Genomic DNA, 25,886 nt, shown 5'->3' on the forward strand with positions numbered 1-25,886 from the left:
TCTATTGATGTTGATCATTTGAAAAATATTGTAGGGTTTAGGGTATGCCATTTGTTGTTTATCCAAATACATTTTTGATTTTATATTAGTACATACTCTTAAATTGTATTGATTGAGTACAAGGATCTCAAATTAATTAGAAATTAAAACTTTAAGAAATGCCACAAAAAAAAATTATGGAGCTAATTTGTTTGATTGTGTATATATTATACCAGTAATTTGATAAGGGGTGCTACAAGAAGTATAACTTTAAGAGGCAAAATTACAAAATAAAAAAAACATTAAAAAAATCACAAATATCTTATTGAGGGCCACACATTGGCTAGTACTATCATTTCTTCCGGTCTTCTAAAAGAACATGTGAAAAAAATAGATGAGAAATTAGAAAAAACTTTTAATTAAATAATTGATTTGACATAAAGTTGAATACAATTGACATAAAATCTCATCGATATTATTTTCTTTGTAAAATTGCATTTGAAGTACTAAACCAAATTTCAAATCTCTTATAGAGGAGTTAATAAATTAATGAGTAATTAGTCATAATCAGTTCAGAAAATCCATCATCAGAGCAAGACAGACTTGCACTGTCATATTAAAGCCATTTTACTTGTCCTGATATTCACTTAACTTTGGATTCTCTCCTCATTTGTATTTTTATACATAGCTTCAGACTCTGTCTTTTTCAAGATGGAGTTGTTAAATTATTGAAAGCAAATTTCTAATCAGTCTCATTCTTCTGATCGATAGGTTTTGCCAAAACTTTGAATGTTGCCTTCGTATCAGCGAATATATTGGATCCCTTTGCCATTCCTATATGTATACATCTCTACGAATACCATCACAATAACTCTGACAGGATTTACTTTAAGTCATTATTGAGGTTGTGTTAAAGTGATGGTTTGAAAGTTTGTTTGCTTGACCTTAATTTAGTTGTTTAGCTTTTAAAAAATTGCATATTAATTTTTAAAGTTAAGGAAATAAGAAATGGAGATGGAAACTTCAACTTAATAAGAATTTGTTCATTAACAGGTGGATTAGTAGGGATGTTTAATTAATTAAGGTGAAGTTAACAATGTATTACGATGAGTTTTGTAGTTTAGAGTTAATAAATTAGATAGATCATCATATATAGACCCGAAGCACTGTTGGAAGGTTCAAACAACAATTTGGATTACCAAACAGTTTCCAAACAAGAAATGCTTATAGTCGAATCGAGCGGCTTGACAAGAAGAATCCAACGAGCCAAAGATCGCCGAATTTCAATATCATTAAGACCTTCAAATGTCTGACAAACGACCCACAATCAAGGGATTCAATATCGGTTGTCCATCCGAACCACTCCACATTTGCCCTTGATCCTCTTATTTATGGGTCATATCATCCTAAAAAACTATAAATAGCCCCTCATTTCTCATGAGATGGGACCCAAGTAAGAAGAAGAAGAGAAGAGTAGGAGGAAAGAAACTCCTCCTCGACCACCTCCGGAATTCTACCCGACTTCCACGGGACATCGGAATTCTGCCAGACTTCCACAGGACGTTGGGATTTTGCCCGACTTCTACGGGATGCCGGAATCCTACCCGACTTCCACGGGACGCCAGAGTTCTGCCCAATTTTCAAGTGACGCCAAAACTCCGCCTGATCTCCAAGTAACGCTGAAATTCTGTCTGATATCCAAGTGACTATGGAGTTTTGCCCGAATACTATCTAACACCGGTCGTCGACTGACGTCGGACTTCTACCTGACGCCTGACCTCCGCTCATCACCATATTTCTACCTGACATCGGACTTATACCCGTTGTCGGGTTTTCGTAGAACATCTATCCAATGTTGGATTTATGTTCATTGCTGGACTTCTACCTGACATAGTCCTTCTAACCTTCGTCGCCCGCTGACAACGATTCTTCTGAGTTACGTCACCCATCGAATACAGTCCTTCCAACCTCTGACACCTGCTGACTACTATCCTTTTGACTTACGTCGCCCACCAACTACGATCCTACCGACCTCCGTTGCCCGTCGACTATGGTCCTTTCAACTTGCTTCGTCCATCAACTACGGTCCTTCCGACCCAACGAACATGTCAACAGTGACACTTTGTATTCCCATCATGTACATCAAACCAATGCCTTCCCCCTAAGGAAGGGTCTCAATTGTAATCGACTGCAAATAATAGTGGATTATTCATTCAAATTGAGCTAGGCCTCGTGATCCCCCAATCTTTTTTCAGGGGTTTTCCACGTAAAAATTTTGGTGTCTCGTAAATGTCACACATTCTATCTTATATGATTGTTTGCCAGATTTTTGTACAACACTAAACGCTAAATTTCATATTTCTCTACCGCTGAGAATATATATATATATATATATATATATACCATTTACTCGGATCTGTAATCAATGCCATTTTTTAATATTTCATGAACAGTTAGGACCCATCTCAAATAAATATTTATATAATCTTTTTTTTGTCGTAAATGAAAGTAACATAAAGATAAAGAGTAAATTAAAGAAAATAAAGTTCATTCTTCATGATTTTAGCAGGATCATATCTCATATAAAGGTTTTGTTTGAGATTAATTTTTTATTATTTTTTAAAATAAAATTTTAATAAAAAACTGTTTTAATAAGCAGTAAAAAAATCATCTCAAATAAAATCTAAATCTCACTCACTAAAAAAATATAACCATGACTTTGGTTGTGTACTAGGAATTTTTTAGTCTTTTAAATTACACAATGGATTATTATTTAACAAACAAAAACAGTTTAATCCATAATTAATTAACTCTGATGAGCCAAATTAAGGAGAATCATTGCTATTTTAATTAACTAGCAGATTAACTTTAGTCACGGCCAGGCATAAGTGCGTAATTAATGAAGCTAATAAATATAGAAGAGATGAGAATTGGAAAAAATCTAAATAAAAATATCATGAATGATGATTTTTATAGAATTAATTAATTCATCATTAGTTGAATTAAAAAAAAATTATTTAAATACTATTATATTATACTCATTTCAATTAAGCATATTCAATTATTATAGAATTCATTTTTGTCACATTTTAATAAGATATTCTAAATTAAAGCTAACTTTTCAGTTAATATATAATCGTAAGTCATTAGGAGACTAATGATCAGAAGAGCCACAAATTTAAATACTATATATTGATTCCAGATATAGCTCTGACAAATTGTAAGCTGCTTTGGATTCTAATTTTTATATGCAGATTCACCAAGATATTCTATCATTTAAAAATTATTCCAATTTGTCGCATGGAGACAATTAATGGAGTTCTAATCATTCAGGCATAAGAGATCATGATATTTCATTTAATTGTGAGGATTTTCTTCTACTATTACAGGAATCATATATTTTCCGACCAGAATAATTCAAATAATATTGCTTAATTAAAATTAATTGACATCATAAATTTATATTCATAATGTTGATAAAAAAACAAAATAGTGTTGAATTGAGAATTATCCCTATACTAAAGTAATAGGGAGAGAGAAAAAAGATTAATCATAGAGTGAGAAGCTCTACGGTTTTTGGAATATAATATGGAGTAAGAAAAATTATATATATAGGTATAGCTAATCATTTTTACCCCTTATTTATGGATTTGGGTTGGGGTATTTGAGCATTATAGAATTAGTTACGAACATGCTATATATAAAATAAGAGAAAAACACATAAGCATATAGCTTAATTATAAATTTATAATGTCTGGCTTGTAGAAATTGTTCTCTGAGGCCATAAGAACTTATTGGCTTAACATGTATTGGAGGACGAATAGTTGAATGACAATTAGAAGTTTCTCATAAAACAAGAAAGGCGAAAAGTTTTTTGCGCTTCGCTCATTCTGGCCTAGGGCTTGCCTCTGGGGCGTCCCCCCGGCGGCGTCCGCCGCCGTTGCGCTTAGGAAAGTCTTTTTTTCCCTTTCTTTTACGTTTTTGGATCTTTTCGTGATGTTTAGTTTTTATTTTTCTGCCGTTTGTAGCTTGAATGGCACCGAAGCGTCTATTGGATCCTGATTTTTTGTTTGATTCCAACTATTCACGTTCTTTCGCTGAAGTCTTATCTAGTTCTCCATCTAATGTGTGTTTCCCTGAGCTTAAGTATTATTCCTTTCGCGGTCTGCCCTCTCTGTGGATCTCTGAAGAAGAAATTCATTCGTTCGCTGCTCCTTTCCAGTTTTACTTGTTGGATTTTTCCGTTCTGGAGGCCTAGTTTGGACTCCATCCATAGATTTTATTTTCAATCTTAAGCTTATCTCCAACTTTTCGGTTACTCTGCTCGATTCTAGGCATATGTTGATTAAACTTTCGAATGACCTAGATTATAGTTGATTTTCAGCCATAGATCATAACTAGTTTAAAATTGCTATATAAAATTAACTAAATGGTCTCCTTCTTTGGATATTAGTGTTGAATGCCATGTTATTCCCATTTGGATCTCCTTCCCCGATCTTCAACCTCATCTCTTCAATCCCAGTGTTAGGGTAGATTTTTGGTCATCTGCTAATGGTAGACACTACCACTTCCTTGGGCTCTAGACCTTCTATTGCGAGAGTCCTAGTTGAGCTTGATATCACGAAAAATTATCTGGACAAAGTGTGGATTGGTTCTGAGAAGCTCGGTTACATCCAACTTGTTGAAATGGAAGAGTTTTCCCCTTTTTGTGTTCACTGTCAATCTATAGGACACGCTCGGGGGGAATGTCTGACTAAACTTGATGTCCCGTTAAATGTCCGTGTTATGCCTTCTTGTTATGTTAAGGTTTGTTTTATGAGGGGGAGACTGCTGGGATTGCTGAGCTTGGGTCTGGGGAAGTTTCCTTGGTTAATGTTTCTATAGTCAAGGATTTGGAGTTATTGATGGACCATACTGATGCTATTGTCGGGCGGGTTAATGCTGTTTTGATTGGGGAGGGTGTGTTTCCTTTACCTTTTGCTTGCTCTAAGGCTTCTAATGAACATTCTTCCTATATTAGGGATAATACTGATGCTGCTAATGCTTGTAGTCTTGTTGATATTGTTGTTGGGAGTGGTGCTACGAATGTTGTTGCAAATGTGGATAATTTAGTTGAGTTTCCCTATTCTCCGGATATTAATCCTATTATTTTGGATGTGCATATTCTCACGACTTCTTTTCATGGTTGTCCTCCCCCCATTACTGTAGATGGTTTGCCTTATATGTATGAGCCTTTGCCACATATTGTGGTTGACCCTCTGAATTGTGTTGTTACTGAATTTTTTGGAGGTGTTTCGAATTCATAAAGTTTGGGTAGGCCTAATGCTTTGAGTAATTGTGTTTTACAATGTGGTCTTTCTTCTAAGGATGTTTCTACTCCTATAGTTGTGGACTGTTCGAAGGAGAAGAATAATGATTTATGTGAGATTAATAGGGAAGTTGGGCATGAGTTGTCTAGTGGTTCGGTCCATATTTTTTTCCTTATACTCCCGTGGATTTGGCTGTGGTTGCTTGTGAAGTGGTACCTAGTGTTTCTTCTCATATTGTTCAATTGTATGGCCATCTTGTTGAGGTCCTAGTTAATTTAATTTCTACTAATGCTGTGGTTGCCCATGTGGGAGAAAGATCGGGGGATATTATTAGATTGCAAACTGATTGGCTTGAATACTCATCTCCCTCTTCTTCTGAGGTTGAAGAAGTGGAAGTTGTAGCTCAGAATGGTATTTTGCGAGATGATCACTTTTGGGTGGGTAAGCGTAGCAAGCGAAAATCCAAAAGATAACTCTTTTTGGGTGTGTTGCTGTGTTGGTGTTTTGTTTCTCCTTGGTTGGCAACTTGTAGCTTTTTCTGGATGAGTTCTTTTGTTGGCCCTGCGGATATTATTGTTTTTGTTTGGACTATGATGTGGATCGGGCAATTGGGCTCATCACTCTGGATCTGTGGCTAGTTGACAACCTTTGGTGGTGGTTCTTCTGAGCGATGCTTGCGGTTGGTTGGCTTTTAGGTGGATTATTGCTCATTCACTCCTCTGGATGGTCCGTGCCTGGAATCAGAGTGGTTGATAGCCTTTGTCAATACTGAGCATGGTGGCCTTTTATGCCTACTTATCTTCTCGATTGAACTCCCCATTGTTATCTTCTATTGTATTCAATTTCTTATTTCGATCATTCTGTTGGTTTTGGCCTTTGCTGTACTCCTTTTGTTTTTATGGAATAAAATCTTTATCTTAAAAAAAAAAAACAATTAGTAGTTTCCCACATGAAGGAAGTCAGCAACTTGACTAGTCATTAGAGCCAACTTCATAGATTGTATGTATTTGATAGGGTCAACTTGATTGGCCACACTTGCTTGCTTGTGATGAGTTCGTATATCGGATCTGCCTACTTGAATCGAGTTCATATGTTGCTTTTGAGCTAAAATCGAGTTGGCTGAGTTATATTAACTTGAACTAGGTCACATTGGCCTGAACCTAATGGTCTTGGCCTCAATCCAATTTTTTTTGGATATTACAAACAATTATTGGTACCAGCGAACTCTTTTTTAATTTATAAATAAAAGCTTAATTGGTTTCAAAATATTCATTCACATGATGAATTTGATAAAGTTAAAAAATATTTTTTTTATTCATACAAATAAACAAGTTATCTACTGTAAATTCGATAAAAATTTATAGGCAATTAACTAAGTTAATTTGATAAAAATATAGATGAGAATATATATTAGAATAAAAATGTAATATATATATATGTACATAAAGTTCTCAGTTATTCTCTCGTTTTATTCGATTAAAATTATTTACCTCAAAGATTATATATAATTAAGATGATCGAGCAAGTTTAAAAGATGAAGCCGAAATAATAATAAAATTTTGAAGATAAAAATATAAAATTATGTTCATAAGAAATATTTATAGAGATTAATCATATAAAAGAGCAGCTGAAAAGAAGGTCCCAACTGGGAAACAAACCAGCTTCGGAATAGCGCAGATGGGACCGCAGATCGCGCCAACAACCACTATGTGCTATTTCGTCGCATATCCATTCTTTTAATCATATAGCTTAAAACATCTTATAATCTAATGTTTATTTTAAAAGGGTTTTCGGGTCAATTATTAAAAGTAAAATCAAATACTAGCAAATAGGGGTGTCAATATTAAACCCGACCCGAACACGACCCAAAAATTGCGGGTTTGGGTTGACCCGAACTCGAAACGGGTTGGATTTAGGTTCAACAATTCGACTCATTTCAAAAATCAAGTCAGGTTCGGGTTGACCCAAAAACCCATATTTTAACCTGAAAAGCGGAGATTGGTCCATTTTTGGACCAAAAAACGAGCAGTTTTTTTTCGTCCCGGGTCATTCTGGTCGGATTGGGTTCAGGTCTGGAAAATCGACCCATTTGCAAAAATGGGTCGGGTTCTGGTTGACCTGAATAGTATCGGGTCAATTTCGGGTAACCTCAAACTTCTACCAGAGTGATTCGCATATAGGGGTATCAATATTTGACCTAACACAAAAATCCGACCCGAAAATTTGGGGTTGGACCCGACCCAATTTTGAAACAGGTCGGGTTCGAGTTGACCCGTCGGCTTTTATAAGGACGTAGTTCTTCTCGAGCGACAACGCCTCCTAAGTGGGGCCCAATCAAGTGCAAGCTTGGAGGTTTTTGAGGTGGGTGTCTCGTCTAGGTCAACCAAGAATTAGTCACGCCGCCAAGCGCCCTTTCGGGGGTGAGAACTGATGAATACCCCGTTCAAAAAAATATTTGTTTTAAGAAACAGTAGAAAAGCAGTCCCATACAAAATCTTAATGTTTAAAAATGCTCTCTATAATTTTGCTTCTTGCATTGTATAAAGTGTTTATGGTATTTCTTTAGAAGATAAGATATGTTCTATTATATAAAACGTATCAATCATTGAGGTGTAGTAAAAGTGATAGAACAGTCGGAATATTTCATAATAAAATCCTTTTTAGGAGTATATAAGATGCTTGTTGAAGGCATCACTGGTGGTTTCTTGCCAATCCTTACTAGCCTAATGCAGAAGCAAACGCATCCCAAACAAGATCATGCAACCCCCTAGTGTTGTCAAGGCTTTCTACGTTCAACTTCTAATTAAGTTGCATCACAAGCAATATTTAGGATTTCTCACTCGCCTAACAATAGTATACTCCTAAACATCTTTGACACTAGTCACTAGTATTAATTCGATCTCCTCTATAGTCCAAGAGAAATGAACCTAAAATAAGAAAAATGTAGATCAATTATTAAAAGTGAAATCAAATACTAGCAAATAGGGGTGTCAATATTAAACCCGACCTGAACACGACCCAAAAATTGCGGGTTTGGGTTGACCCGAACTCGAAACGGGTTGGGTTCAGGTTCAACAATTCGACCCATTTCAAAAATCAAGTCGGGTTCGGGTCCAAAACGGGTCATTCGGGTCGGGTCGGGTCGGGTCATTCGGGTCGGGTCGGGTTCGGGTCTGAAAAACTGACCCGTTTGCAAAAATGGTTCAGGTTCTGGTTGACCTGAATAGTATCGGGTCAATTTCGGGTAACCTCAAACTTCTACCATAAAGATTCGCATATAGGGGTGTCAATATTTGACCTAACACAAAAATCTAACATGAACCCGATTCGAAAATTTGGGGTTGGACCCGACCCGATTTTGAAACAGGTCAGGTTCGAGTTGACCCGTCGGGTTTCCGGGTCAACCCGAAAACCCTTTTAAAATGAGCTGATCGCGCTGCTCCAACCTGCCCGAGCCTACTCACACGCCCGCCCGAGCCTTCTCGTGCTTGCTCACGCACTAGCTCGAGCCTGCCTGAGCTTGCCCGCTGCTGCCAGCACCCACATGTGTTGCACCTGAAGCTGCCCTCGCCTGCCAGTGGCCGACCGCGTTGCGCCCGATTCTACCCGAGCCCCCTCGTGCCAGCGCCCGAGCACTCGCATCTGCCATCCCACTGTCGTCGTCTGGGTTAATCGTGTCAGGTCGGGTCAACCCGTCTAAACGATGGTTCGGGTTTAGATTTCCAACCCGTTTACATAACTGGGTTAGATTAGGGTGGTCAACATGTTTGAACCAATGTCAGTTCCGGTTTTGCCCTGAACCCAACCCGAAACCCAATTTGACACTCCTATTTATTTTTGTGTGTGTGCGCGCGCATGTATATATATATATATATATGCAACAATTACGTACAGTAGTAAGTAACGACTTGTACTAATTCCCATACTCAAAAGAGTAAATGCAAATTTAAAATCACGACTGAAGCGTTCTTTTATATAAAAACCTACACCAAGTGACTTTGACTCAGTGAGCTCAGTCAAGAGTGGTCCCGATTTTTAACATAAAGGTAAGAAAAATGAACCACTTGCAAAATCTACGTCTCCTTAATTATAAAAGCCCTTATTTCATTTATATTGTACGATAAATCTAATTAATTATCATTGCAAAAATCTAATTAAGTATCATGTTAATATATTATACTATCTATTACATATATATAGAAATTATTCAAAGAAAAAGAAAGACTTTCTTAATTTCTAATATATACTGAAAAATATGAGACTTTTAAAATGAAATGCATACATACACATACATAACCTATCAATCTCCAGTATCAGTCCTAGCTACATTTTACCAGCAGATAAATCGATCTCTAAGTCCTTATCTATCAGAAACTCTAAAACGTTTATCTATCTCGCTGTCTTTTAGGTTCTTAGCCCACATCTTTTTTTCTTCAACTTTCCAAGCTAGACCTTGCAGAGTTGTTCAGAAGCCAAGTAGTCCTTTTTCGCTTTCCCTTTCACTAATGTCAGCACAGCAGAAATAGAGCAGAAGACCTTCCCAATTCCCATCCATGCTTGTTGATGATGAGCATGCATATGGCCTCCTGCAATGGCTTGTCTTCTTCCTCTCCCTTCTTCCCACCAAATTTCATTCTCCAGATGCAGAGTACTAATTCCGAACATGACCACTTTCCACCTCCCCTTAATCCCCAAGACTTCTCATCTAGAGGGATGCCGGCGATGGTTGAGGCTTGTGAAGGGGAGGAAGATCTGTCCGATGACTGCTCTCAGCCTGGGGAGAAGAAGAGGAGGCTCAACATGGAGCAGGTGAGGACACTAGAGAAGAATTTTGAGCTTGGGAACAAACTGGAGCCTGAGAGGAAGATGCAGCTAGCCAGGGCTCTGGGTCTTCAGCCAAGACAGATTGCAATCTGGTTTCAGAACAGAAGAGCAAGGTGGAAGACAAAGCAACTTGAGAAGGATTATGATTTGCTCAAGAGACAGTTTGATGCTATCAAAGCAGACAATGATGTACTCCAGAATCAGAACAAGAAACTACAAGCTGAGGTGAATATTTATACATGTTAATAATTTTTTCTCCTTTAATGATTTGTTCTCAGTTGAGTCTTTTGAGGAGGATGTGGCCTCAAATTGATGTTAGCGGTTGCCTGAATAGGCAATCCATCCATCATGCTTTGAGTCTTTTGAGAAGTTAATTTGTCTCCCTGTAGATTGGCTAGCCTTCTAGCTTTCTTTTAATGATTGTCCTTACATGAACTCCTTTTAAATATATACTTTTTTTTTATTATTGCAGATGATTAACTTTTTATTACCCTTTTCCATTAAAAAAAAAAAGAAAAAACTTTCTTCTTTTCATTCGTTTGTTTCAGAGGGATTTTAATCTTTCAAGAAAACTCTTTATAGATTTCTTCAGTTCAGTAGTTACAGGCAATCAATCTATGATATTTACTATTGAATTCATTGATTCAAACTTGCAGATCCTGGCTCTGAAAGGAAGGGAAGCACCTGAACTAATCAATCTAAATAAAGAAACTGAAGGATCCTGCAGCAACAGAAGTGAGAATAGTTCTGAGATCAACTTAGACATCTCAAGAACATCGACCACAGCCACGGCGGCCACTGTCACCGCCGTCGTATCAGAGAGCCACCTAAATCATCCTATACAGAACATACCATTCTTCTCTGTAATCCGGCCTCCAGCAATCACCCAGCTCCTCCCAAGCTCATCAAGACCGGATCTCCAATGTACCAAGATCGAGCACGGCACCGTGGTCGCTGATGAGAACTTTAGCAATTTGCTGTGCGGTATGGATGAACAAAATGCTTTCTGGCCATGGCCCGATAATCATAATCTCCATTGATGGCGTTGAACATATATCTATATCTATATATTTATATTTATATATGCTTGCTTGGTGGATGTAATAGAAGAGAAGTGCCTGTTTGAAATTGCGTTGGAGCTGATCAATCAATAAGGAACTCAGAGAGAACAATGAAGAGTGCAAAATATGTTGGTATATCGAATATCTCCTATATCACTCCCTCCCAGCATATTTTCACTTCATCCCATAATATTGGTACTGAAGATGTGAAATAATACTACGTGTAAACCCGAGTTTTTTTAATATTTTTGTTAAATAGATCTTTTACTTTCAGTTATTTCATGCTTATATAGCCATTGAAGTAATTAAAAATCTCTATCAGTTTTGTGTGCCAATACTTTTTACTATAAATAAACATGAAATTATTGTCTTTCGTTTTTCTACTGGGTTGTTAGCACACTTTGCTAGCAAGAGATTCCTTTGAATTTATCTTTTGCTATTGGTTGGGGAGTCTGAATCAATGTAGTTGTAAATTGTACATCATTAGTCAAACATAATTAGTATGAACTCAGAAAATTCAAATATTTGGGTGGGGATTATTTATTTTATATTTCTAAAAAATAATTTCATGAAGAGGAGGATTGTCAAAGATGCCCGGTTGACCATTGCTGTTACTTATATCTATAGTCAGGAGAAAGAGAGAGCGAGGGAGAGAGAATATTATGGAGAGAGAGAGGAAGAAAGGAAGGGATCGAGGAGGGGATAAATACAGTGATGTGATTGTGATCCGAAGAACAGAGAGCGAGGTGAATGGGAATCGGGAGCTGTGAATGGTTTAGTCATATATAGAAATATTGGAATCTGACAAAGACTGCTTCAGGCACTCTCAAGTGGCGAAGACTATTCCTCCGTGGCCTCTTATACAAAAGTATTGCATTTGCTTTCAGGATAAAGGAGGACCATGCATGTGACCTTCTGTCACCCACTATGCATCTCGCTTCTTTATATCATAGATGATTAGAACTCCTGTGGGTGTAAATGAAATTTAAGTTATTTTGACTGTTATCAGGCTCATTTTATTGACCAAATGAAGAGATAGAATGGAACTAATTATATATCATTTATATGTTTTGATATGTCATTAAAAATCATCATAATCGGTACAAACTTCTAAAATTAATCTCAAGATTATATGAATTCTAATTTTAGCAAACTTATGATCAAACTAAACGTTTTGACGATATGAAACTATCAACATCAAGAGTGATATGATCCAAATTCGAATGACTCTATACCAACAACTTGAAATATAATTAAAATAATTGGTCATAGATTAATAATTATGGCCAATCAAATAAATTATAAATCTGCATGCACATGGCTAGCTAAATCAAGTGTCTAAATAAGACAAATCTAATTAGCCTAAGATTGACTCATTCTGATAGCATTCAGGTTTTGAAATGCTGAAAGAATGATATATAATCATGCAAATAATATTGGTTGTTTGATGAATTGTTCTAAATTTTGGTTATATTTACAAAGTATATCACGTTAAGAAATTATAAATATATTCATGAAGGGAGGTTGGACTTGAGATTCATGAAAACTCTATGGCTTGGAGAATCTTAGAGCTTCATCTAAACACCAGCATCAAAACCACCACCAAATAAGCATTGTTGGGCCATCAAAAGGCCAACCTCGTCAAACTATAGCCCTCCAGCCACTATCACCTACGTATGTTCTTTTAACCATTATGATCCAACTTTGGTCCTCAAACTAACATCACCTAGGGGTGCAAATAAGTCAAGACGAGATCTCACGAGCAAAATCCCGAGCTCGAACTCAAGTTAAGCTTAAAAGGCGAGCTCAACTCTTGTTACTAAAAAAAAGCTCCCAAGCAGCTTGCTAGCCTTCCGCGATCCGCCGATCTGCTTTTTGTCTTATGCAGTTCTCACACGCAGACACCTTTCGCAATTTTCCCGCACTTTTCCTTTCACCAGTTTGCCTTTTGCCTTCCACATTTAATCGAGCATCTCAACGAGTAATCGAGCCATACATCATCTAGATCAAACTCTAGCTCAATAATCCAACGAGCTCGAAATTATGCTCAAGCTTGAAAGTCAATAAGCTTGGCTTGCAAGCTCATTAGCGAGTCGAGATCGAGTCATCTTGACTCACTTACACCCCTTGCCATCATTCGATTAAGATCTTCTAATCAACATTTCCTAACAAAAGTTGCATTCGAACAATGTCACTAGAGTAAGACAATCCAACCACCTGTATTCGACCTATGTTTTCCTAACTATTGCTTATTAAGGCCCTCTAATGACCATCTCCCAACTATATTATCTTAACCACCTTCGCCTAATATCATCTATTGACCACCATCACTCAATTATAATCACACAACCACCATCACTCGACTACAATCCATCGACCATTATTAGCCATCTACAACCCAACAAATGCACCATTATACAACTCCAAATCACTTAATCACCATTTCTCGAATTTGATCCTTCAACCATTATTACCTGACTAGGATACCCCGATCATCATCTAACTTTAATCCTCTATCAATCATCACCCAATTATTATTGTCCAACCACTATCACCTAACTTTGGTCATTCAATCATCACGCTTGACTTCGATCTTTCTATGATCACCATCCCTTGAGTGTGATCCTCTAACCAGTGTCGACTGATAACAATCCTCAATCCACCATCATCTGACTATGGTCCTTTGAGACCTTGCCTAATTGTTGTCACCATACCTTCATTGTTGAACTTTTGTTACACAAACTCTATCATCAAACTATCATTGTCACCAAACATAGAACCACTATTGTCTGACCTTTGTCACCGATTGACCGCCATCACCATATTCACATCACTGAAGAACAAATGTTCAAATGCCTCTCATCCTATCTCAAATCTATGACACTTCTCACTATCAACTCATACTCTTGTAATTAGACCTTCTCCAATTGGAGGATAAGCAAATATTTATAATCAATGCTTAATTAATAAAATCATTTCAGCTAAGTTGAGCCCCAGGATTTTTCCTTTTTCATAGATTTTCCAAGTAAAAACTATGGTATCTAATTTGCATTTTTCATTTAATTATTTTGTGTTTTGGAAACTCTCACACTCTATTATATATGTATAATGATTTTTCTATGACACTACTACTCAAGCAAAATATTTGAAATTTGTGCATGTAAGTGACAACCGGCCGATCATTTTTTTTAATTAGTGATTTATTGATGTTGTGGATCGTCGGAAGAAACATATCTGCTAGAAGGAAACTCGAATATGGGGGAAAACACTAATCTTAAGAGCTTAAAAGGAGAATAAAATTCATCAATGCATCCATTCCTCTTACGCATTCCATATATATAATATTCAAGCAGAAAAAATCAAAAGAATCCTATAAGATTCTAGAAACTTGTAACAAACTAGATAAAATAACCTAAAGAATGTTTTAAGCTAAAATGCTTCAGATCATTCTCCTCTAGCATCAAAATAGCTCGACTCTGTCGAGGTACATATTTTATAAAAGAGAGATATATGTAAAAATTATAATCAATCCACCTGGGTCGAAGACTTTGCTTTTCTTTATGAGTGTTATTGATGCTAGATTGTACCGATTTAACTGTAGACCCAGTGACATAGTTATGGGAAACATCAAGCAGTTGCAACTTGTGCAAAGTGGCAAGTGAATTTGGAATGATGCTAGTGAGAGTATTGTAGCTCAAGATCACCTTTGTCAGCCAAAGTATATTGGCAATCTCCATGGAAAAAAAATCACTCAAGAAGCTGGTTTGTTAATTCATATTGGCAATGTCCTCTTACTTACTACAAATCTTACTAAACCATCCATTTTTTTGTGAACTCTTCATCAGTGAACACGTACTTCCAATAGGTTGACAAGAACGTACAGTTCAACAAAAGGTCATCTACAATGATAGCAACACTATCTTTATTTTGTCCCAAATCAGGAGCTCTTTCAAAATCTTTTGGTTGTACTGAATCTTTATGTAGATAAAGAAAATCGTAGTCGATGCATATAATGGTCTTAAATCTTGTTTCCCAATCAAATTTTGGTTGCTCATGTGGATCAAATAAGTATTTTGTAACATTGCTCTTAGGGAGACATTCATAAACAAGCATCATTTCATCATTTTCCAGAAAAAACAATTCAACAATCTAAAAAGGTTCTTGTGTTGAAGGTTGGCAACCAAAGCAACATCATTTTTCATTTTTACAAATCCTTGTGCTAAAAGTCATTTTAAAGCTATCAGTTGTCCATATTATAGTAATCCCTTAACAAATTTATGATATGATTCTTCAGTGGGATTTCATCGAATAGCTTGGGAGCGTTACATTGGATCATCCTTGTCAGTGGAATTTAAACCTGACATTTTCACACCTGCAGTAAAATCATTCCCAATACCAATTCCAACGTCTTTGCCACAAACTTTCATATTATTTGTATTTATTTTAGCAACGCTAAGGTTATGAAGATCATCACATACCTCCATAAAATGGGCCTTAGAGGAAGTTACATTGTCCATCGAATCCAATGGATAGGTGTAATCTATATCTTCATTCCCAGGAGAGAATCTATCATCACTACCTTCATCCTCTCGATAAGTCTTTTTTGTAGTAGGAGTCGGCCTAGATGGGAAAGCTTGTGGTAGAGCAGGGTTGCTCGACGGCGAGGGCGAAGAGATTGCGGGTGACAGCGGCAAAGAACTAGGAAGGGTTGGGGAGAGGGTTAGAAGTAGGAAGAAGAGTGGCTACCGGGATTGGCGGTGGAGAACATATAGGAGGATCGGATGGAACTGACAACGTGAGTTGCGTTGAATTGCAGGAGGAAGCTGAGGGGAAGGCGGAGTCGGGCTATGGGAGATCGATTTGGACACAAGCTGTGGAATCGTGTTTGATGCTAGTCATGGAATCGTGGTTATATTCGCGTGTCGGAGACAGTCGGGCGAGTGCAGAATTAAGTTTTGATATAAGACTAGGAGGAGAGAGCGAGTGCGAGTAGATGTCCGATGATAGTTTGTTTGCCAAAATGCATATTTGTTTTATAGAACAATTGAAATTAGCAAATAAAGCATTCATTCCGTCAAGTGATGCATTCACTTGAGCTGCTCGAAGGGCTTCGCGGCATCGCTCTTCATCGACTATCCATCTTCTTTAGCTTCGATCATCAATGACAACCCACCTTCTTCTGCAGTCCATCGTTCTTCGCAAGCTCTAAGTTCTCATACCCACTGATGTAGTGGATCGTCGGAAGAAACAGACTTGCTAGAAGAAAGTCCCAATTAGGGGACAAATACAAAGCTTAAGAGCTTTAAAGGAGAATAATATTCATCAATGCCTCCATTCCTCTTACACATTTCATATATATATAATACCAAAGCAGAAAAAACCAAGAGAATCCTAGAATATTCTAGAAACTTGTAACAAATTTAATAAAATAACATAAAGAATATTTTAAGCTAAAATGCGCCGCATCATTTATCATAAGAGATTATGCTGAACTTAACTAGCTAGATTGAGTCTAACATTCTTTCAATCATTTAGAGAACACATCTTTATATAATTTCTAAAATCGATATCGATCACAATCATAAAAGTGTATTAAAGGCAACTAATTCGTACAAATTCTATTATTGTCACAAGTGATAAACAGCTATCTTTGACCTTGTCTGAGCCAACATTCCTAAGAACTTGCCAGAGAGCCCAGCCTAATCCGGTAAAAAAAATTATTAAGAACTCCTAATCATATTAAAACAAATGAGGAGCACTGCACGATATTTAATCTTCAAAAGCTTCATTAAGCTAAAAACTACTAAACACACCAAAGAACATGTCTTGTGATAATTGTCAAATAAAAGTAGATATTTCATGACTACTAATAAATCAGATTTTTACAGTACTTTTTAGGACTTATTGTAGTGGTTTAAACACCTGCTAATTTATTTGTAGCAGTTTAAGAATCACTACAAATCCACTGCATTTGCGTTTGTTGGAAAGACTTTAGCGGCGGTTAAAATCGTTGTCTATATCTATCTATAGTGATGATTTTAAAACCACTGAAATAAACTACTAATTGGTCAGTCGATTAAAGTTTTTCAAGGACTGATCAACTAACTTAAGTTGAATCAGACAAAATAATGGCAAGTTTTGATACAGTAGCAGAATTAAAATTTTAAAATAAAAAAATAAATATGAAAAATGCTTCATTTTTATAATATATATAACTGCATAAAAAACTGAAATATAATTGCATATGAATTATATTTAATTATATAGTTTTTTTTATATATAAATTTGAGTACGACTCTTTTAAGGCACATTCATTACAAGTAGTTGATTTGATCCAATATAGAAAAATTTACAGATTGACAATGGAGCCTGGAAACATGTTTTTTTATTTATTTATTTATTTATGGGGACCATTTTTTTTCTTCTCTGAGAGCTGCAGAATTGAACTTGTCCTTTTATCAGTCGTATACTTTTTTTTATTTTTTGACTGAATACTATATTTTGTCCTGAGGGGGGTATATTTATTTGTATATAAAGATAGAAGCTCATGTGATGATATTGAAAGATAACTACGTGTTGGGATATTAATCATCTAAATTATGTTTGGAGTGAATATCATGTCTAAATTTATTTTTTGACTGAATACTATATTTTGTCCTGAGGGGGGTATATTTATTTGTATATAAAGATAGAAGCTCATGTGATGATATTGAAAGATAACTACGTGTTGGGATATTAATCATCTAAATTATGTTTGGAGTGAATATCATGTCTAAATTATCATTATCATTTTGCATTACATTATCAAATTTTGATACTATACTTTCACTTTATTTGAAATAATTTTCTTGTTATTTTCTACAATAATATTTTAATTAAATAATTTGTTAAAAATGATAAAAAAAAAAGTAACAGTCAAAAGTTGTCCCACGGAAAATCATAAGTTTTATTTGAGATAATTTTCTTATTATTTTTTACAGCAACTTTTAAATAGTAAAATTTATAATTATTTAAAAAAGTTGCTTTAAAAAATTATTCTCTTAGGCTTCTTTTGGGACGATTTTCTTGCTGTTTAAAGTAGTTTTCTAGTACTGAAAAATTGTTTTAAGCAGCAACAAAAAATTCGTCCCAAGCGAAGCCTTAGGTTTCATTTGGGACAACTTTTTTACTGCTGCTTAAAGCAGCTGTATAGTACAAAATTTTTAATTTGTGTACTAAAAAATAGCTTTAAAAAGCAATGATAGAAGCTCATGTGATGATATTGAAAGATAACTACGTGTTGGGATATTAATCATCTAAATTATGTTTGGAGTGAATATCATGTCTAAATTATCATTATCATTTTGCATTACATTATCAAATTTTGATACTATACTTTCACTTTATTTGAAATAATTTTCTTATTATTTTTTGCAATAATGTTTTAATTAAATAATTTGCTAAAAACGATTAAAATAAAAAAGAAACGGTCAAAAGTTGTCCAAGCAAAATCATAAATTTCATTTGAGATAATTTTCTTATTATTTTTCAAAGCAACTTTTAAATAATAAAATTTATAATTACTTCAAAAAATGCTTCAAAAAACAGTAAAAAAAAATTCTCTTAGACTTCTTTTGAGACGATTTTCTTACTGCTTAAAGCAACTTTCTAATACTAAAAATTGTTTTAAGCAGCAACAAAAAAATCATTCCAAATGAAGACTTAGGTTTCATTTGGGACAACTTTCTTACTGCTGCTTAAAGCAGCTTTATAGTATAAAATTTTTAATTTTTGTACTAAAAAATAGCTTTAAAAAGACAGTCTCAAATGAAGCCTTAATCTCTAAGACTCCAAATTAAAGTTATGAAGGAACCCTTTTTCATCTGTGATTAATTAGAGAACAAATCAAAAATAAGACAAACATGCATGTGTGGCTAAACCAAGTGCATGGCCACTTAGATCGAGGATCTCTCTCTCTCTCTTATATTCATCTCTATAAGAGCATGGCCACTTTAATTTGCTGCAAATTACGTTCAATAAATAAAATAAACGTAATGAAGGGGACCATCCTAAAGATATATAAGCAAATACAGTATTGACAATCTGACACTCATCAGACGACCTCTGCAAAACAAATCATGTTATGCACTAAACGTACTTAATTAATTATTGGGTGTTGGGAGCAATTTAATTTCTTGCATTTTTAACAATAATTAGTGATCTTCATCACATGGTTAGAGAATAAAGTCAGCTCATTATTGCGTGATCAATATCTCTAATCTCTATCATATCGGAGATGGAGATTGCTTAGGATTAAATTAAGCCATAATCGCACATGCTTTTGGTTTAATTATCATAGTTGCGTAATTAGGTATAGGGCATGTTCAAATATTGAAATATTTATAAAAGAAGGAAGAAGAAGAAGAAGCCATGTGTTACCGACTAAGCTCCACTGCTCTACTCCAGCTAAAGATTCCCCTTCTTTCAGCTAATACATTAATTATTTGTGCTCTTCTATCTGTTTTCAACATCTTTTTCCTTCTTTTGATTTTTTTATTAAGATATGTATTAGTATGGAATATGAAAAAATATATACAATACAAACTTTTAAAATGGGCTACAAATCAATAGGAAATCAATAAAATAAGAAAGGGAATATATGTAGCATTATGGCTATAAATTTTTTGCAAGGAAAACTTTGTAATTGATTGAGTGGTTTGAAAAATAATCACGCAGTATGTTGCAACTGCTATTGTCGATCAACTTGTTTGCAATCCAATATATGTAACTATGTCAAGAAACTGAATTTTGATGCTTAAAATCAATCGGCTTTGATTATCTCATGATCTTAGGAGATTATAATGGCAAAAAATTGGTTTTTATTTTACACATAAAGGATGAACAAAAAGAATGAGAGTGATGTGATTGACAAAATTATTTTCTACTCGATATGATAGAGATTGATCTTCTCTATCTAATAAAATAAGATTAGGTGAAGTAGCAAAGTTTTAAATAAAGAGGATAAGATGATAATCAATATAGGATAAGAGATAAGATTTAAAATGATTTAATTAGATGACCTATATTTATTATGATAGCTTTATAACTACATTTTATTATTTTCCAAGATGTTATAATTATGGTTCTAACACAAACATTTTGATTATTAGAGATGTTTTAGTGATGTAAGGGTCAAAATATTTGAAAATTATGTACATTTTGGGTAAAAAAGTAAATGTTCTCGAAGATTTTCGAATTGTTTATCACCGGTTATAAATCATATGTATCCAACTCATCTTATTTTTCTATGATTAAGTGGCTTGACATTTATAATCAAGTGATTTTTGCTTCATTTCATCATGAGAAGAAATGAAAGATGTTTTAGCTAGTGCTTCCCTTCTTTTTTTTTCGCCATGTTTTGTGCCCTAACCTTCGATAATGTTGACTTTCTCGCTGTCGTGGTGGCCTCCAATATCGTTTTCCTCATGGAAGTTCTATTTTCCCCTTTCCTAGTTCATTTTGTGATGTTTGTAGTACCTTGTCATTTCCATTTTTTGGCCATAGAAGCTAATCGCTTAAGGGACCCTGGTTTTCTAAATGGGAACGGTTCTTCTTGTTCAGTCAAAGATGCTTTAGCTAGTGCTTCCCATTGATCGTCTTCTTTCCCCGACCTCAAAATTTCTTCTCACGAGGAGGTTGTCGGCTCTTTGGATTTCGGAAGAGAAAATACATGTGTTCGCCATTCCGTTTGAGTTCACTCTAGTTGGCAAATTTCCCAACCATAGACCTTCTGTTGTTGCCATTAGGAAAATTTTTTTCAATCTAAAATTGAATGGAAAATGTTCGGTCACTATCTTCAACCCTAGGCATGTTTTGATAAAGCTTGTTGATGATTTATAGTATTGTAGAGTCTTTTCCCACTGATCTTACTTTGTTAGCAATTATTCTATGAAATTAGTTAAAATGGTCTCCAACGCTTGATATCGAAGTCGATTCACCGATCATTCCTATTTGGGTCTCTTTTTCCCACTTGCTTCCACACCTATTCTCACCAAGAATCTTTCATGGTCTTGGCTTTGTTTTTGGTTGGCCTTAAAAATGGACAATGCTACTTTGGCTGGTTCTCATCCTTCTGTAGCTTGTGTCCTGGTGACGTTAGATATTACCAAATATTTTCCTGATATAATTTGGGTTGGCCCAAAAAATTTAGGGTATATACAATATGTGGTAATGGAAGAGTAGGGTATTAATATTTGACACGACCCAAAAATTCAAGTCGAACCCAACACAAAAATTTCAGGTTTGGGTCAACCCGAACCCGAAATGGGTAGGGTTCGGATTAAAGATTTTGACCTTCTTGAAAAATGTGCGGGTCTGAGTTGACCTGAAAACCCAAAATTGGACCCATACCGGCAGTTTCCGGCTCTCTGTCCATCCTGTCACGTCAGTCACATCTGAAGACTGATGAGATGTCGCATCCGTCAGTCTCGTCTACCAGCCTAACCATCCAGCATCATTGTGTCAGTCGCTATCTTACCGTCACGGCATCACTCGTCAGAGGCGTAACCATATCTAGCGTCTAGGAGCTTCGCAGTCAGAAGTAATGACGGGAGCTCGGAAGTAGCAGTGGGAGCTCCATAGTCGAAAGTACTGAAGTATCGACGAGAACTTAGCCTATTAGTGACTCGTTATCGGAAGTAGCGACGGAAGCTTAGTAGCGACAGGAGTTCGGCAGCTCGCAAAATAAAAAATTTCCCAAATCCATGTCGGCCCGATCGGGATGACCTGAACTTTAAGCGGGTCAGGTTCGGGCCCGAAAAACTGATCCTTTTGCAAAAACGGGGCGAGTTCGGGTTGACTCGAATAGTGCCGGGTCAGTTCTAGGTTAGACCCGAACCTGACCCGTAACCCGAAATTGACACCCATGTGGAAGAGTTTCCTTCTTATTGTGCCCATTGCAACTCATTAAATCATTCTAAAATGGAATGTTGCAGTTTAAATCACCATCTCAATCCTTCTCCTACAGTTATTCCCCATCCAATTAATGTGAGTGTCAAGCCTGCTTCTAACAGCCTAAACAATTTAAATTGTAATGTTAGGGATGGTGTTTTTCTTGTTAATGTGAACGAGAGAAATGTAGGTGATGTGGTGCTTCCTTTAGTTGTTACTGATCATGTTGGGCTATCTTCTGAGCATGTAATTTTGGTCTAGGATGATCTAGCTGGATGTTTATGGCCATGTCAAGAAGAATTTAGGTGTTGTTAATGCTAATTTTGATGGTTTAGAGGTAGTTGACCCTGTTGTCACTATCTCTGATTGCCCCGCTCATGAGGCTGATGAGGATTTTCTCTAGCATTTGTTGTAAAAAAAAAAAAAAAAATACATTAGGTTTTCAACCCTTGGCTTTATGATTAGAGGAGAAGCTCCTAACCATTAAGCCATAAATGTTGTTGATATATCATCAAAAATTCATCTATTGACCGGACATGAATCTCGAGGCAAAATAGAGTTAAACGCTTCCGAAATTAAATCTGGGACCATCCGAACTCCGATTTCAACAAATCAATAGGAAATCAATAAAATAAGAGAGGAAACATAAATAACGAAATATATCTCGCATTATGGCTATAAATTTTTCACAAAGAAAATTTTATAATTGATTGATTGGTTTGAAAAATAATCATGCATGTGCAGTATGTTGCAATTTTTAGTCTCGATCAAGCTGCTTGCCATCCAATATATATAGCTATGTCAAGACAATGAATTTTGATGCTTAAAATAAATCGGCTTTGATTATCTCTTGATCTTAAGACATTATAATGGCAAAATATTGGTTTTGGTTTTACACATAATGGATGAACAAAAAGAATGAGAGTGATATGGTTGACAAAATTATTTTCTACTCGATATGATAGAGATTGGTCTTCACTAATAAAATAAGATTAGGCAAAGTATCAAAGATTTAAGTAAAAGGCATAAGAAGAGAATCAAAATAGAATAAGAGATAAGAATTAAAATGATTCAATTTGATGACCTATATTTTTACTATGATTGTTTTTATAACTACATTTTATTATCTTCCAAAATATTATAATTTGGGTTCCAGCACAAACATTTTGATTATTAGAGATGTTTTAGTGATCTAAGAGTAAAAATATTTGAAAATTCTCTACATTCATGGAAAAAAAAGTAAATGTTTCCAAAGATTTTTGAATTGTTTATATCCGGTTATATATATATATATATATATATCCAACTCAACTTACTTTTATATGATAAGGTGGGTTGACATTTATAATTAATCAAGTGATTTTTGTAAAAAAATACATTAGGTTTAACCTTGGCTTTATGATTAGAGGAGAAGCTCCTAACCTTTAAGCCATAAATTGTTGTAAATAAATATATATTTTTTTCAATTTTTTTATGAAAAATGATAATAGTTTTAAAATATTGCAAATAAAGATACAATGTTTTCATGTTTCTCAAATAGAGATAGTAATTAAGATCTTATGTCATAATACTTTTAAAAAAAATTTCTGAGCCTTATTATTATTTTAAAATAATGTTTTATGATGTTAACATATGTTGTCACTTAGGCTTCATTTGGTTTCACGATGCCTTTTATAAAAGTTAGTTTTAAAATTTTTATTTGAGAGAATGTGGGTTTCTAATTGAGAAGTCAATACTAAAAAGCTTTTGAAAACAATACGAAAATGAAATTCTGTAAAAATATTTTTATAAAAGTATCACATACAAAAATAACTTTGCCATTTCAAAACAGAAAAGGCAAAATTAAGCCGTCTCAAATAAGGCCTTAATAAGATCAATGTATGTTGTCGACATCAACTATAACTTCCAACTTCAACACATTGATATGTGTTGGATTCCTATCAATGCCGTCAATTGGGGTCTGGGGATATGAGCCACACTTGAAATCAAATATAAATACTAGTGAAATCAATTTGACTAGGCGTGATGGTGTAATTTTTTAATTTCCAAGATTTTTCATTTAAAAAATCTAATACCTCTTATAATTCTTACACTTTTCTTTATGTGTGTACTAAATCTCTATTAAAAGTTAAGATGTTAAACTCTTTTTTGAATCCGACAAACCAAATTATCTTTATTTGTAAATCTTCTTATATTTAATAATATATGATTAGAAATTATGGGTCTTCTAAATATTTAAAATCAAGTAGGCTCTCATACGAATAAAAACTCGAGAGAATTTTTAAACTCCAAAATCAGGAATAGTTAACTTATTACTAAAATAGAGTACAATATTTTTATTTTTATCTGAAATTATTATCTAAAATATTAAAAAAAAAAATTAAATTTCTTTCCTGAATATTAAAAATTAGAACTCAGAAAGACAAGTGTCCGGCTCATGCTCGATTGCGGATATAGACGGTATTATAGACTTGACAGGAAATCCGAATCCATCAAATGGAAAACGGATGACTGACTGCTCTTTCCCAAATCCCCGCCACTCAACGGGCAACAGATAAGCCCACCAAACTCCAATGGCCGCCGTCGCCGTCCTCGCTCCTCCCGCCTCTGCCGCCATTGCCGCCGCACCCAGACCTTCGCCATATTCTTTCCCTTCAAAACCCATCTCAAAGATCCCACCTTTATCCAAAATCACCTCCAAGCTTTTAGTCTCCTCCAAAACCTCCACCTCTTCCCCCTCAACCTCCTCTTTGGTCGAGAAAGAAGAGCGCATCTTCTTCGACGGCGGTGCTCACTACGGGGACCTCGTAACCAACCTCCTATTAGGCTTCACGCTCCTCTGGCTCCCCCTCACCATAGCCGCCGTGTCCCGCGCCTTCTTCCTACGCTACCGCTTTACTAATCGGCGTGTCACCGTCATCTCCGGCTTCACCGGTCAAGATCGAAGTGACTTCCCCTACTCGGCAATCAAGGATGTGCAGGTGGTGCCGAGATTGATCGGCGAGTGGGGGGACATTGTTATCACCCTAAAGGACGGCACTAAGGTCGATATCCGCAGCGTGCCCAGGTTCCGAATGGTATCCGATTACTGTCTCCTGATGGCGGATGGAGCTTCCAAGGGTTCTCTGGAGCAGAAGACTGGGTCCGGGCCCCGAGGGTTCTGAGCTAGGGTTTGTCATGTTGGTGACGACGTCTGCTAAAAATTGCATTTTTGGGGTTATTTTTTACTCCTTTGATCTTACGGGATTGACAGGGCCGAAGAAATCGAAGTTTTTGGAGCATTTTATTGCGATCTTTTTTTACTGGATTTCCATTCAAATGTTTACATATCTAGTTTTTGTGTGTTTAAAGGAATTTGTGATTACTATTTGCAATCAAAATTTGGAAGTTTCGCAGAATTATTAAGTACTTGTTATTCTTCACCATTGCATAGCAGAGTGCAGACATAGACTGATAACATACTACACCGCAATGCTTGACTGCATTATTGAATTCATTGAAACATTTTCATGACTAATCATGACTTTCTCCGATTGTGTCTGATTATAGCTAGTTGGTTATGTGCATTATTTGTTGTAAGTCCAAATCTAAGTAAAATATTTTTCAATCTTTTTGGTATGGCATGAACTGCTTTCCAAAACTTTAACTGTCATGATTCATAACAATCATATATCCAATGCAAATAGAATGCACGGATTGCTTTTGGACAGAAAATTTGAACGTTGGGTTTACTTGTTTACTGGAATTGACAGTCTAGCATTGCATGGTTGAAGAGGGGCCTGGG

General features: G+C 35.5%; 2 protein-coding genes across 2 annotated transcripts; both read left to right on the forward strand.

Moving 5' to 3' along the window:
• Nucleotides 1-9,632: 9,632 nt before the first annotated feature.
• On the forward strand, nucleotides 9,633-11,455 carry LOC110111317 (homeobox-leucine zipper protein HOX21). Its single transcript, XM_020843127.2, has 2 exons — nucleotides 9,633-10,337; nucleotides 10,769-11,455. The coding sequence occupies exons 1-2, from the start codon at nucleotides 9,852-9,854 to the stop codon at nucleotides 11,150-11,152; spliced, it is 870 nt and encodes a 289-aa protein (XP_020698786.1). The 5' UTR covers nucleotides 9,633-9,851; the 3' UTR covers nucleotides 11,153-11,455.
• A 13,133-nt stretch (nucleotides 11,456-24,588) lies between these two features.
• Nucleotides 24,589-25,510, forward strand: LOC110111338. Its single transcript, XM_020843151.2, has one exon. The coding sequence runs from the start codon at nucleotides 24,676-24,678 to the stop codon at nucleotides 25,264-25,266; it is 591 nt and encodes a 196-aa protein (XP_020698810.1). The 5' UTR covers nucleotides 24,589-24,675; the 3' UTR covers nucleotides 25,267-25,510.
• Nucleotides 25,511-25,886: the final 376 nt, after the last annotated feature.

The sequence above is a fragment of the Dendrobium catenatum genome, unplaced genomic scaffold, assembly GCF_001605985.2.
Source record: "Dendrobium catenatum unplaced genomic scaffold, ASM160598v2 fragScaff_scaffold_133, whole genome shotgun sequence".
Lineage (NCBI taxonomy): Eukaryota > Viridiplantae > Streptophyta > Magnoliopsida > Asparagales > Orchidaceae > Dendrobium > Dendrobium catenatum.

Bases quoted from the DNA above. Each gene is read 5' to 3' on its own strand.
- LOC110111338 (XM_020843151.2), top strand. From the start codon at position 24,676: ATGGCCGCCGTCGCCGTCCTCGCTCCTCCCGCCTCTGCCGCCATTGCC.
- LOC110111317 (XM_020843127.2), top strand. From the start codon at position 9,852: ATGATGAGCATGCATATGGCCTCCTGCAATGGCTTGTCTTCTTCCTCT. The intron at 10,338-10,768 runs GTGAATATTTAT...TCAAACTTGCAG, and splicing joins ACAAGAAACTACAAGCTGAG to ATCCTGGCTCTGAAAGGAAG.